The following is a 14932-nucleotide window of genomic DNA, read 5'->3' on the forward strand; positions in this document are numbered from 1 at the left end:
GGCTACCTACGACAGAAAGGCAAGGCCCAGGAGCTGAAGCTCAGCATGCAAGAACATATAAGTGAGCATAACCTGGGGTGAGGCATAAGGGACAAAGACTGTTCTCAGGGATCGAGGTATAACCCAAAAAACGTAATATACCAGACAGTTATTGTCAGGTTTGTAATGGAGAGCCGAGTGCGCGGCAGTACACTTTTTAAATTTAACATCATGTAATTATCATAAAATATAAACAATAAAATGCCCCCAAAGTATTAAAGCAAACACAAAATTATTTAGTAAATTTGTTTTATATATTAAAGAAGTGTGGTAGTGGGAATAGATGAGAGTGGTTGAGGAGTAAGAGGTGGGAGCGGAGGGTGGAGGAGGAGGAGACGCTGGTGCCGGCCGCCATGGCGTCTCGCCCCACCACACGCCCACACTCAACGCGTCCACCACACCTACAGTGTCAACACGCCCACCACACCTACAGTGTCAACACGCCCACCACACCCACAGTGTCAACACGCCCACCACACGCCCACACTCAACACGCCCACCACAGACACTACACTCAACAATAAAGGTAAGGTTATGGTAGTTAATGTTGGTCCTGTAGTTGTAACTGAGGCAGAGGAGCACAGCCGCCGCCGCCGCCATTGTTTACATTGAAAAACGTTCCAAACATATTTTTAAAATTATATTTAAATTGTGTTTTACGGTTAGTAACATAAAGTTGGCTTCTCAGTTCTTCAGCAAAGCTGAAAAGCTTGAACATGATTAGTTCTTTTTTTAATATTATAATGGAGACATTGGAGCCAGATGACCAGGTGTGTGGCCGGCTGCCTCCCTCCCTTGTTTGAAGCGTGGCTGTGTGGGCGTGGCTGTATGGGCGTGGCTGTGTTGTAGGCGTGGCTGTGGTATCGTGGGCGTGGCTGTGGGGGCGTGGCTGTAGGGGCGTGGCTGTGGGGGCGTGGCTGTGGGGGCGTGACTGTGGGGTCGTGGCTGTGGGGTCGTGGCTGTGGGGGCGTGGCTGTTGGGGCGTGACTGTGGGGGCGTGACTGTGGGGGCGTGACTGTAGGGGGCGTGGCTGTGGGGGCGTGACTGTGGGGGCGGGCTGTGGGTGCGTGACTGTGGGGGCGTGGGCGTGGCTGTGGGGGCGTGGCTGTGGGGTCGTGGCTGTGGGGTCATGGCTGTAGTGTCGTGGCTGTGGGGGCGTGGGCGTGGCTGTGGGGTCGTGGCTGTAGTGTCGTGGCTGTAGTGTCGTGGCTGTGGGGGCGTGGGCGTGGCTGTGGGGTCGTGGGCGTGGCTGTGGGGTCGTGGCTGTGGGGTCGTGGCTGTAGTGTCGTGGCTGTGGGGGCGTGGCTGTGGGGTCGTGTCGTGGCTGTGGGGGCGTGGGCGTGGCTGTGGGGGCGTGGGCGTAACTGTCGGAGCGTGGGCGTGGCTGTGGGGTCGTGGGCGTGGCTGTGGGGTCGTGGGCCTGGCTGTGGGGTCGTGGGCCTGGCTGTGGGGTCGTGGGACTGGCTGTGGAATCGTGGGCCTGGCTGTGGGGTCGTGGGCCTGGCTGTGGGGTCGTGGGCCTGGCTGTGGGGTCGTGGGGCTGGCTGTGGGGTCGTGGGCCTGGCTGTGGGGTCGTGGGCCTGGCTGTGGGGACGTGGGAGTAGCTGTGGGAGCGTGGGCGTGACTGTGGGAGCGTGGGGCTGGCTGTGGGAGCGTGAGCCTGGCTGTGGGAGCGTGACTTTGGGAGCGTGGGCGTGGCTGTGGGGACGTGGGCGTGGCTGTGGGAGCGTGGGGCTGGCTGTGGGCCTGGCTGTGGGGACGTGGGAGTAGCTGTGGGAGCGTGGGGCTGGCTGTGGGAGCGTGGGCGTGACTGTGGGAGCGTGGGGCTGGCTGTGGGAGCGTGGGCGTGACTGTGGGAGCGTGGGGCTGGCTGTGGGAGCGTGGGCCTGGCTGTGGGAGCGTGACTTTGGGAGCGTGGGCGTGGCTGTGGGGACGTGGGCGTGGCTGTGGGAGCGTGGGGCTGGCTGTGGGCCTGGCTGTGGGGACGTGGGAGTAGCTGTGGGAGCGTGGGGCTGGCTGTGGGAGCGTGGGCGTGGCTGTGGGAGCGTGGGGCTGGCTGTGGGAGCGTGGGGGCTGGCTGTGGGAGCCTGGGCGTGACTGGGGTCGTGGGCGTGGTTGTGGGGGGCATGACTGTGGGGGTCGTGGGCTAGTGGAGTGGGTTCGTGGGCTAGTGGAGTGGGATCGTGGGCTTCTGGAGTGGGATCGTGGGCTAGTGGAGTGGAGTCGTGGGCTAGTGGAGTGGGGTCGTGGGCTAGTGGAGTGGGGTCGTGGGCTAGTGGAGTGGGGTCGTGGGCTAGTGGAGTGGGGTCGTGGGCTTGTGGAGTGGGATCGTGGGCTTGTGGAGTCGGCTAGTGGAGTGGGGTCGTGGGCTAGTGGAGTGGGGTCGTGGGCTAGTGGAGTGGGGTCGTGGGCTAGTGGAGTGGGGTCGTGGGCTAGTGGAGTGGGGTCGTGGGCTAGTGGAGTGGGGTCGTGGGCTAGTGGAGTGGGGTCGTGGGCTAGTGGAGTGGGGTCGTGGGCTAGTGGAGTGGGGTCGTGGGCTAGTGGAGTGGGGTCGTGGGCTAGTGGAGTGGGGTCGTGGGCTAGTGGAGTGGGGTCGTGGGCTAGTGGAGTGGGGTCGTGGGCTAGTGGAGTGGGGTCGTGGGCTAGTGGAGTGGGGTCGTGGGCTAGTGGAGTGGGGTCGTGGGCTAGTGGAGTGGGGTCGTGGGCTAGTGGAGTGGGGTCGTGGGCTAGTGGAGTGGGGTCGTGGGCTTGTGGAGTGGAGGCGTGGGCTTGTGGAGTGGGGTCGTGGGCTTGTGGAGTGGGGTCGTGGGCTTGTGTAGTGGGGTCGTGGGCTTGTGTAGTGGGGTCGTGGGCTAGTGTAGTGGGGTCGTGGGCTAGTGTAGTGGGGTCGTGGGCTAGTGTAGTGGGGTCGTGGGCTAGTGTAGTGGGGTCGTGGGCTAGTGTAGTGGGGTCGTGGGCTAGTGTAGTGGGGTCGTGGGCTAGTGGAGTGGGATCGTGGGCTAGTGGAGTGGGGTCGTGGGCTTGTGGAGTGGGATCGTGGGCTAGTGGAGTGGGGTCGTGGGCTAGTAAAGTGGGGTCGTGGGCTTGTGGAGTGGGGTCGTGGGCTAGTGGAGTGGGGTCGTGGGCTAGTGGAGTGGGGTCGTGGGCTAGTGGAGTGGGGTCGTGGGCTAGTGGAGTGGGGTCGTGGGCTAGTGGAGTGGGGTCGTGGGCTAGTGGAGTGGGGTCGTGGGCTAGTGGAGTGGGGTCGTGGGCTAGTGGAGTGGAGGCGTGGGCTTGTGGAGTGGAGGCGTGGGCTTGTGGAGTGGGGTCGTGGGCTTGTGGAGTGGGGTCGTGGGCTTGTGGAGTGGGGTCGTGGGCTTGTGTAGTGGGGTCGTGGGCTTGTGTAGTGGGGTCGTGGGCTTGTGTAGTGGGGTCGTGGGCTAGTGTAGTGGGGTCGTGGGCTAGTGTAGTGGGGTCGTTGGCTAGTGGAGTGGCGTCGTGGGCTAGTGTAGTGGGGTCGTGGGCTAGTGTAGTGGGGTCGTGGGCTAGTGGAGTGGGGTCGTGGACTAGTGGAGTGGGGTCGTGGGCTAGTGGAGTGGGGTCGGGGGCTAGTGGAGTGGGGTCGTGGGCTAGTGGAGTGGGGTCGTGGGCTAGTGGAGTGGGGTCGTGGGCTTGTGGAGTGGGATCGTGGAGTGGGCTCGTGGAGTGGGGTCGTGGGCTCGTGGAGTGGGGTCGTGGGCTCGTGGAGTGGGGTCGTGGGCTCGTGGAGTGGGCTCGTGGGCTCGTGGAGTGGGGTCGTGGGCTAGTGGAGTGGGGTCGTGGGCTCGTGGAGTGGGGTCGTTTGCTTGTGGAGTGGAGGCGTGGGCTTGTGGAGTGCGGTACTGGGCTTGAGGAGTGGGGTCGTGGGCTTGTGGAGTGGGGTCGTAGGCTTGTGGAGTGGGGTCGTGGGCTCGTGGAGTGGAGGCGTGGGCTCGTGGAGTAGGGTCGTGGGCTAATGTAGTGGAGGCTTGTGGAGTGGAGTCGTCTCCTAGATCTTTCTTTGACCTTTTCAGGAAGGACTTCATCTTCCATTCTGTATCCTTTGTCTGGCTGCCTGTTTCCACTGCCTAGTTTCATTTCCTTTCTTTTATTCGGGTTGAACTTTAGTAGCCATTTGTTGGACCATTCATTCAGTCTGTCTAGGTCATCTTGTAGCCTCATACTCTCTTCCCCTGTCTTAATCTTCCTCAAAATGTTTGCATCATCAGCAAACAATGAGAGGAATGATTCTATATCCTCTGGGAGATCATTTACATATATCAAAAACAGTATTGGTCCAAAGACTGAACCCTTGCGGGACTCCACTGGTAACGCCTCGCCAGTCTGAGGCCTCAACCTTCACAATGACTTCCTGTCTTCTGCTACCTCCCTTATCCAGAACCTTCCCTTTCACTCTTGCCTGCATCACTAGCTTTTGCACTAGTCTCTGGTGTGGTTCTGTGTCAGTGGCTTTCTGGCAATCCAAAAATATGCTGTCTGTCCACCCCTCTCTTGCCTGGTCATAGAATTCAATTAATCCTGTGAGGCATGACTTGCCATCCCTGAAACCATGTTGATGTTGAGTCACAGTTCCTTTGCTCCAGATGTTCCACTAGCTTTTTCGCACAATCTTCTCCATCAACGTGCATGGTATGCAAGTTAGGGACACGGGCCTGTAGTTCCGTACCTCTTGTCTATCCCCCTTCTTGTATATCTGGACTACGTTTGCTGTCTTCCATATTTCTGGCAGTTCACCTGTTACCAGTGATTTGTTATACACCATGGAGTATAACAATTTACTTATACTTATAAATATGGAGTATTTGTTGCACCAAGCAAGCACAGTGCTTCTGCTCCTTCCTTCAGTATCCAAGTATCCATCTGGGCCTATAGCCTTTGACACATCAAAATTTAGCAACAGTTTCCTTACTTCCCCACTGGTGATCTCAAACTCTTCTAGTGAGTCCTGGTTAACTATTCCTTCTCTTATCTCTGGAACTTCTCCTTCCTCTAATATGAAGACTTCCTGGAATTTCTTATTGAGTTCCTCAAACACTTCCTTGTCGTTTATAGGGAATCCATCTGCCTCTATCCTTAATTTCATTGCCTGTTCCTTTACTGTTGTTTTTCCTCCTGATTTGGCTGTGCAGCATTTTAGGTTGAGTCTTCGCCTTGCTTGAGATGTTTTTTTTCATATTGTCTTTCTGCCTCTCTTCTCAACCTGACATATTCATTTATGGCACTCTGGTATCTTTCTCTGCTCTCCAGTGTCCTGTTATTCCTGTAGTTTCTCCACGCCCTTTTACTTTGCTGCTTAGCTAGCCTACATCTCTGATTAAACCACGAGTTTCTCATCCTCATTTCATTGTTTTCCTTTTGGACTGGAACAACCTTGTCTGCTGCCTCCTTACACTTCTGCGTGATGTAGTCCATCATGTCTTGGACCGTCTTTCCTTTAGCTCTGTTTCCCATATTATCATGTTATATATCATGATAGGAATTTTCTTATCACCTCATAGTTCCCCTTTCGGAATGCCATCCTATTGTTTTCAGTACCCCTCCTCGAGTTCAATAACCCTTCTTCAGTTAGATACTCTAACACCAGTACACTGTGGTGGTTCATTTCTATCTGGGCCTCGAAAGCGCCGGAGTCGTTCAGAGTGAAGACGAGGTCGAGTCTCACTGGTTCATCATTTCCTCTCATCCTTGTGGGTTCCCTGACATGCTGGCGTAAGAAGTTTCTTGTCACCACCTCCATTAGTTTGGCTCTCCATATATCCTCACCACCATGCGGTTCCTTCTTATCCCAGTCTATCTTTCTGTGATTGAAGTCCCTCATGATGAGCAGATGGGATATATTCCTACAGGCAGCAGAGGCTGCCCTCGCAATTATAGTGTTAACTGCCATGATGATGATGTCATACTCTTGCCTGGGTCATGTGTCATTTGGTGGAGGGTTATATATCACTGCTACTATTACTTTTGGTCCTCCCATTGTCATGGTGCTTGTTATGTAGTCTCCGAATCACTCGCAGCCTGGGATAACCATCTCCTTGAAACTCTGTTCCTTTCTCATTAGTAGGGCCACTCAACCTCCTTCCCTTCTTTCTTTTCCTCTTTCCTTATTACAGTGTAGTCCTGGGGAAATACTGCATTCGTTATGATTCCTGAGAGTTTTGTTTCTGTGGGTCAAATTACACCTGGGTTTACTTGTGTGCTTTCCCTTAGTTCACTTGCCTTGCTTGTGATGCCAACTATGTTCGAGTACATCACCCTGAAACTGACTCTTCTGTCCGTTCTCAGATCCTATTGCTTCTCCCCTGAAGCAGGGAGGGACCGGGATGGGAGGGCTTTTGAAGGGGAACCTGAGAGATCTGGGATGTGCAGGGGCTGGGCGGATCTGTACTGTGAGGGTGGTGTAGGAGGGAGGGCTTTGGGGGGTAGGGGAGAAAAGAGAGCTTGGGGGTGGGGGTGTGGAGGCGGGGGAGGCTTGGGGCGCGGGTGAGAGGGGGTGGCTTGGGGCGCGGGTGAGAGGGGGTGGCTTGGGGATATGGGAGGAGGGAGGGCTTGAGGGGGGGGGGGCAGGTGAGAGGGGGTGACTTGGGGATGTGGGAGGAGGGAGGGAATGGGGGCTTAGGGGGGCAGAAGAGGAAAGAGGGCTTGAGGTGGGGGGAGGTTTGGGGAAAGGGAGTGTTGAGGGGGGATGAAGAAGGGAGGTCTTAGGGGAGTGGGGGAGAAGGGAGGGCTCAGGGGAGTGGGGGATACTAGAGGGTATAGGGGGTGGAGGAGAAGGGAGGGCATGGGATATTAAGGAGGACTTGGGGAGGGGGGGGGGAGAAGGGAGATCCTGGGGAAGGGGGGGAGGGTGCCTTAGGTGGGCACCAGGTGTTGGGGCATGTAGGACATCTATTGGGTGGCGGATGGGGGTGGTGCTACTCTCACTATGCCTGTTGAGCTGCTCGTGGAGGGTTCCCCACTCACACACACAGGGTGTGTGGGGGGGAGTGTGTATGTACTCGCCTAATTGTGCTTGCGGGGGTTGAGCTTTGGCTCTTTCGTCCCGCCTTTCGACTGTGAATCAACTGGTGTACATATTCCTTAGCCTACTGGGCTCTATCATATCTACATTTGAAACCGTGTATGCAGTCAGCCTCCACCACATCACTGCCTAATGCATTCCATTTATTAACTACTGACACTAAAAAAAAATCTTTCTAACGTCTCTGTGGCTCATCTGGGTACTAAGTTCGTGTCCACCTGTGTCCCCTTGTTCGTGTCCCTCCCGTGCTGAAGAGTTTGTCTTTGTCTACCCTGTCAATTCCCCTGAGAATTTTGTAGGTGGTTATCATATCTCCACTTACTCTTCTGTTTTCCAGGGATGTGAGGTTCAGCTCCTTTAGCCTTTCCTTGTAGCTCATTCCTCTCAGTTCCGGGACGAGCCTGGTGGCATACCGCTGGATCTTTTCTTACTTTGTCCTGTGTTTAACTAGGTATGGACTCCAGGCTGGAGCTGCATACTCAAGGATTGGTCTGACATAAGTGGTATTCAGGGTCCTGAACGATTCCTTACACAAGTTTCTAAAGGTAGTTCTTATGTTGGCCAGTCTAGCATATGCCGTTGATGATATTCTTTTGATGTTGGCCTCTGGGGACAGGTTCGGTGTGATATCAACCCCCAGGTCTCTCTCTCTATTTGACTCTTGCAGGATTTCACCTCCCAAATGATACCTTGTGTTCAGCCTCCTGCTCCCTTCGCCTAATTACATTATCTTACACTTTCCTGAGTTAAAATTTAGTAGCCATTTTCTAGACCATTCCTTCAGTTTATCCAGGTCATCCTGTAGTCTCTGTCTATCTTCATCCGTCTTGATTCTTCTCATAATTTTTGCATCATCAGCAAACATTGAGAGGAACGAGTCTATACCCTCCGGAAGATCGTTTACATATATTAGAAACAGGATGGGTCCAAGTACTGAGCCCTGTGGGACTCCGCTGGTGACATCTCGCCACTCTGATGTCTCCCCCCTCACCGTTACTCGCTGTTTCCTGTTGCTTAAGTACTCCCTTATTGTTACGAACCCGGATCCAGCGTCCGAGCCTGGAGCAGTGACAAACACGCCATCTGTGGGTCAGCTCCCGAAACCCCCGCCAAACGGACGACGACACCTGGTGAGGACAGCGTGTACTGGCCTCGAGGACCAGTTTCCAGTCTGGTTCCGCGCTCAACACCGCCGCTCCTGACCTCTGGTGAGGTGGTGCTCCGACGACAGCGCCATCTATGGGCTGGATACGTCAGGTGTTTGTGCCCGAGCCCGTGAGTGGGGTTTTAGTGTCCCTGTTATTGATGACGTGTCTGCTTACAGAGCCGACCTGGGACCACTGTGATGGAAGTGGAGTGAGTCTACCCGAGGCAGCCAGTCTCGATACTGTGAAGTTTGCTGCAGCTGTTGTGACGTCGTCCCCCCGGAAGAACACTGGGGTGTGTTAGCCTGCCAGTGGAGTGGCAGTGAAAGGATTTACCCGGGACCGACTGTTGGAGACGATAATCCACTGGGGTATTGAGGACAGGAGGGTGATTTGTGATATCACACGAGACTCCTGTCTAGGGCGTACCCCTTTTATCGTTCGTGGAGTGGCCGTACCAGCCTTGGTGGCTCAGTACCTGCCAGCAGACCTGCTGGACGTGTGGTTGACGGCCTCCACGACGGTGCCCCCAGTGGACCTGTGTTTTGGCTGACCTGTGGCCAGGGTAGGCTCGGCATTCTCAGAAGACACGTCTTGAGGCCACGAAGAAAGCACCGCGGACTCAGCACCTAGCTTCTTGATCAAGAGTCTTCAGCAGAAGACTAGATTGTGCATGATCCCCTTTGTAAAGTGTTAATACCCCTCCCCCTTGTGTACGTTTTAATTTTATATATTTAAATGGTGATGGTGAACATTATAATATTAAGTTCTTAAACTTTCTTTCCCTACTCCCCTTTAAGTTACTTGCGTCACGGATCTCATCCCTTGATAGCCACTACTGGCTTGGGAACGGATACATATATCTTCCTCTAACAACATCAGAGTGAGAACCCCGTTGCGTCCCGAGAGGGCCGTAACATAATTGGCATCCCCAGTGGGATCCGTCCCCTTGTTAAGTATGTTTGACAGGGGTGGTGAAGTGGCGTAATCCCTGTAAATAATTCCCCCTGTGTGTGACGATTGTGACGTTATACGTCCTGTGCGGTGCTCAGAGTGAGAACCCCGTTGCGTCCCGAGAGGGCCGTAATACTTATCCACTGGAGCACCTTCCCTTTTACTCCTGCCTGATGCTCCAATTTTTTTAATAGCCTTTTATGGGGCACTGTGTCAAAGACTTTGGCAGTCCAGGAAAATGCAATCGGGGAACCCTTCTCTTTCTTGCCTAATGTTTGTTGCCTGGTCATAGAATTCTATTAAACCTGTGAGGCACGATTTACCATCCCTGAACCCATGTTGGTGGTGTGTTACAAAGTTATTTCCCCTCCAGATGCTCTACGAGCCTTTTCCTCACGATCTTCTCCATCACCTTGCATGGTATACAAGTTAGAGAAACTGGCCTGTAGTTCAATGCCTCTTGCCTGTCACCCTTCTTGTATATTGGGACTATGTTAGCTGTCTTCCAACTTCCTGGTAAGTCTCCTGTTTCCAGTGACCTGTTATACACCATAGAGAGTGGCACACTTAGTGCTTCTGCACCTTCCTTTAGTATCCATGGTGAGATTCTGTCAGGCCCAACAGCCTTTGTCACATCTAGCTCCAGCAGCCACCTTTTGACCTCATCACTGGTGAGGTCAAATTCCTCCAGGGTTGCTTGGTTTGCCGCCGCCTCATTTAGTGCAGGGGCTTCTCCTTGTTCTATTGTGAAGACCTCCTGGAATCTCTTGTTGAGTTCTTCACACACCACCTTGTCATTCTCTGTGTATCTGTTCTCCCCGTTTCTCTGTTTCATCACTTGTTCCTTCACTGCTGTTTTCCTCCTGATGTGGCTGTGGAGCAGCTGGTTGGGTCTTGGCTTTACTCGCTATGTCATTTTCAAACTATCTCTCTGCTTCCCTCCTCACTCTGAAGTACTCATTTCTGGCCCTCTGGTATCTCTCCCTGCTCTCCGGTGTTCTGTTATTTCTGTAGATTCTCCATGTTCTTTTACTCAGTTACTTTGCTACCTTACATTCCTGATTGAACCATGGGTTTTTCTGTTTTTCGTTTTTTCTCCCTTTGGACAGGGATAAACCTGTCTGCAGCTTTCTGGCACTTCTGGGTGACAAAATCCGTCATGACCTGCACATTCTTGTCTAAGTTCTGTTTCCCATGGTATTCCCCTGAGGAAGTTCCTGATCTCATCATATTTTCCTCTTCGGTAATTTAGTCTTTTTCCCTCCGATCCCATCCTTGGATAGGTTATCCCTACCTCCACCAAGTACTCAAAAATCAGCACACTGTGGTCACTCATTCCTATGTGGGCTTCAACTTTGACTTCCCTTATTTCTGACTCATTCAGGGTGAATATCAAGTCGGGTCTAGCTGGTTCATCGTTGCCTCTCACTCATGTGGGTTCCTTGACATACTGGCTCAGAAAGTTCCTTGTTGCCACTTCCAAGAGTTTAGCTCTCCACGTATCTGCACCACCATGTGGGTCCCCATTCTCCCAGTCTATCTTTCCATGGTTGAAATCGCCCATGATTAAGAGTCTTAAGCCATTCCTGCAGGCAACTGAAGCTGCTCTCTCTATTATATTAATGGTTGCCATGTTGTTCCTATCAAACTCCTGGCTAGGTCTTCTGTCATTAAGGGGAGGGTTGTAAATGACTGCCACTATTATCTTAGGTCCACCCATTGTTATAGTTCCTGTTATGTAATCTCTGAATCCGTCACAGTCCGGAATTTCCATCTCATCAAAACTCCAGTCCTTCCTTATCAGCAGGGCCACTCCTCCACCTCCTCTCCCTTCCCTCTCTTTCCTTACTATATAGTAGTCCTTTGGAAACACAGCATCTGTTATCACTCCTGACAATTTTGTTTCCGTGAGTCCTATTACATCAGGGTTTTCTTCTTGCGCCCTTTCTGCCAGTTCACTTGCTTTATTGGTAATCCCATCAATGTTTGAGTACATTACCTTGAAGCTCACTTTCTTATATCCAATTTCACCCACACTCCCTACAAGTGTAGGAAGTTGTTCCCTAGTCATTGCTACTTGGGTAGGCTCATCCTCCTGTGAGGTAGTTGCCAGGGGTTCAGGGAATGGTGGAGTGGGGGATGGAGGGCTTAGGTCTTCCTCAGGCCTGCTTGGGGCAGGAAGAAGTCCAAGGGCGAGAGGGCAGGGATTGCTTGGGGAGAGGGCACGCCCTCCTGTGGTGTAGTTGACGGGTTTGGGGGGAGGTGCAGTGGGGGATGAACAACTTAGGTCTTGCCTGGGCCTGCTTGGGGCAGGAAGAACACCAAGGGCTGGGAAAGCAGGGGATACTTGGGGTAAGGGGAGAGGGAGGATTTGGGTTTTATGATGGGCATTGTGCAAGGGCAGGGAAGGGTGGGGGGGGGCCCTATTGGGTGGTGGGCAGGGGTGTTGCATTCCCCCCTGGGGTTCCTGAGTTGCTGGATTGGGGTTCCCCACTCCCCTCTGGGATTGCTGAGTTGGAGGCTGAGGTCCTCTGGCTCCCTTCCCTCTCCCTGCGCCTTTTCCTTACATCTGCTGCCCTTACTATCTCGTCCCTGGTCATGTCCCTCTGAACATATACCTCTTTGTAGTTCCTTGCATACCGCAATTTGCTCTTCTATATTAGGATGTCCTCTTTGATGACCTCGCTCTTGAATACTACCTTGATCAATCTCTTTTTGTCTCTGTTGTACTGGCCAATCCAGAAAAACTGTTCTATGTCTCATTCAGCCCCCTTACATTCCTATCTCCTTTAATATCTCTGCCACTGCAGCTTTGTCTTTAGTCCTCGATTCCTCCCTTGTGGAACCCTTTTGTTCCTTGACACCTACCACTACTACAGCTCTTTTCCTTTCCATTTGCTGGCTTGTGCATCTAGCTGCCTCCTGTGAGGTTACTGCTTTCATTACAACTTCCTTGACTGTGCTCATAGCATCTGGGCTCTTCAGTATTTCAGCAAAGGTTGGACTAATTGTAGGGTCCCTGCCATTGCTACATCTCCTGGTGCCTAGGGGCTGGTTGCCTGGGCCAGAGTCTGAGGGGGGCCTAATTTTAGGCTTTTTATCTCCTCTTGTGCTGCACTTAGTTCTATCTGCAGCTTACGCATAGTTTCCCTCAGGTCCTTCAATTCCCCACTGACTCTTTTTTTTCATGCCTTACCAGTCATCTCCATGTGTGACTCGTCTAGTCCCTCTCCTCCAGCTTTGTTCTGTTGTCTTACCATCCCGCTTGACCTGTGTGTGTGTGTGTGTGTGTGTGTGTGTGTGTGTGTGTGTGTGTGTGTGTGTGTGTGTGTGTGTGTGCGCGTGCGTGCGTGCGTGCGTGTGCATGTGTGCGTGCGTGAGTGTTTGTGGGGGTGGCACGGTGGGGGTGGGGTTAACTGGTGGAGGGGGTGAGAGGGAGAGAGAGGGAATGAGGGGGAGAGAGGGAGATAGGCAGAACGGAGGAGAACGGCAGGGTAGAGAGGAAGGAGGGTTATCAGGTGGGTGATGGACGGAAGGTCAGTCCCAGGGGTGAGGTTGGCGGTAGGCTGGTTTGTGTGTGTGTGTGTGTGTGTGTGTGTGTGTGTGTGTGTGTACTCACCTAATTGTGCTTGTGGGGGTTGAGCTCTGGCTCTTTGGTTACGCCTCTCAACTGTCAATCAACTGATGTACAGATTCCTGAGCCTACTGGGCTCTATCATATCTGTATTTGAAAATGTGTATGGAGTCAGCCTCCACCACATCACTGCCTAATGCATTCCATCTGTTAACTATTCGGACACTGAAAAAGTTCTTTCTAACGTCCCTGTGGCTCATTTGGGTACTCAGTTTCCACCTGTGTTCCCTTGTTTGTGTACCACCTGTGGTAAACAGTTTATCTTTATCTACCCTGTTAATTCCCCGTGAGAATTTTGTAGGTAGTGATCATGTCTCCCCTTACCTTCTGTCTTCTAGTGTCGTGAGGTGCATTTCTTGCAGCCTTTCTTCGTAGCTCATGCCTCTTAATTCTGAGATGAGTCTAGTGGCATACCTCTGAACTTTTTCTAGCTTTGCCTTGGGCTTGACAAGGTACGAGCTCCATGCTGGGGCCACATACTCCAGGATTGGTCTTACATATGTGGTATACAAGGTTCTGAATGATTCCTTACACAAGTCCCTGACAGCAGTTCTGATGTTAGCCAGCTTCGCATACACTGCAGATGTTATTCTTTTGATGTGGGCTTCAGGAGACAGGTTTGGTGTGATATCAACTCCTAGATCCTACTCTCTATCTGTTTCATGAAGGACTTCATCTCCCATCCTGTAACCTGTGTCTGGCCTCCTGCTTACACTGCCTAGTTTAATTACCTTTTGTCCTATTTTTTTACATTTACCTCATTTACATTTACGTTCTTTTTACATTTACCTTGAACTTTAGTAGCCATTTGTTGGACCATTCATGCAGTCTGTCTAGGTCATCTTGTAGTCTCATACTGTCTTCCTCCGTCTTAATCCTCATAATTTTTGCATCGTCCACAAACAATGAGAGGAATGATTCTATACCATCTGGAAGATCGTTTACATATATAAGAAACACTATGGGTCCAAGGACTGAAGCCTGCGGGACCCCACTAGTGACGTCTCGCCAATCTGAGACCTCACCCCGCACAGTGACTTGCTGCCTTCTGTTACTTAGATACTCCTTCATCCAATGAAGTACCTTCCCTTTTACTCCTAGCTGCATCTCCAGCTTTCGCACTAGTCTCTGGTGTAGCACTGTGTCAAAGGCTTTCTGGCAATCCAAAAATATGCAGTCTGCCCACCCCTCTCTTTCTTGTCTGATTCTTGTTGCCTGATCGTAGAATTCAATTGATCCTGTGAGGCATTACTTGCCATCCATGAAACCATGGCAACTTTGTTTGTGAAACCATGGCATCCATGGATCTGTTTGTTGTGACACAAAGTTCCTTCGCTCCAGATGTTCAACTAGTTTTTTTTTTTTTTTTTTTGCACAATTTTCTCCATTAGCTTGCTTGGTATGCAGGTTAGGGACACTGGCCTGTAGTTCAGTGCCTCCTGTCTATCCCCCTTCTTGTATATCGGGACTATGTTTGCCACCTTCCAAATTTCTGGCAGTTCACCTGTTACCAGTGATTTTTTATGCACCATGGAGAGTGACAGGCACAGTGCTTCTGCTCCTTCCTTTAGTATCCATGGTGATATTCCATCCGAGCCTATAGCTTTTGTCACATTCAACTCTAGCAAAAGCTTCCATACAACTCTACTGGTAATCTCAAATTCTTCTAGTGGTGCCTGGTTAATTATCCCTTCTCTTACCTCTGGAACTTCTCCTTGCTCTAATGTGAAGACTTCCTGGAATTTCATATCATTGTGTTCTCACAATGAACACACACTTCATTTTGTGTGTGTGTGTGGGAGAGTGTGTGTATGTGTGTGTGGGAGAGTGAGTGTGTGTGTGTGTGTGTGTGTGGGAGAGTGTGTGTGTGTGGGAGAGTGTGTGTGTGTGTGTGGGAGTGTGTGTGTGTGTGAGTGTGTGTGTGGGAGTGTGTGTGTGTGTGTGTGTGTGTATGTGTGTGTGTGTGTGGGAGTGAGTGTGTGTGTGTGTGGGAGTGTGTGTGTGTGTGGGAGTGTGTGTGTGTGTGTGGGAGTGTGTGTGTGTGTGGGAGTGAGTGTGTGTGTGGGAGTGAGTGTGTGTGTGTGTGTGTGTGTGTATGTGGGAAGAGTGTGTGTGTGTGTGTGT

General features: G+C 52.2%; 1 protein-coding gene across 1 annotated transcript; it reads right to left on the minus strand.

Moving 5' to 3' along the window:
• Nucleotides 1–580: 580 nt before the first annotated feature.
• On the minus strand, nucleotides 581–12434 carry LOC138357877 (uncharacterized). The gene is made up of 4 exons (XM_069315040.1): nucleotides 12371–12434; nucleotides 11742–11903; nucleotides 1405–2311; nucleotides 581–740 (listed from the first exon to the last, which is right to left on the minus strand). The coding sequence occupies exons 1-4, from the start codon at nucleotides 12432–12434 to the stop codon at nucleotides 581–583; spliced, it is 1293 nt and encodes a 430-aa protein (XP_069171141.1).
• Nucleotides 12435–14932: the final 2498 nt, after the last annotated feature.

This window comes from Procambarus clarkii, chromosome 80 (assembly GCF_040958095.1).
Source record: "Procambarus clarkii isolate CNS0578487 chromosome 80, FALCON_Pclarkii_2.0, whole genome shotgun sequence".
Taxonomy (NCBI): domain Eukaryota; kingdom Metazoa; phylum Arthropoda; class Malacostraca; order Decapoda; family Cambaridae; genus Procambarus; species Procambarus clarkii.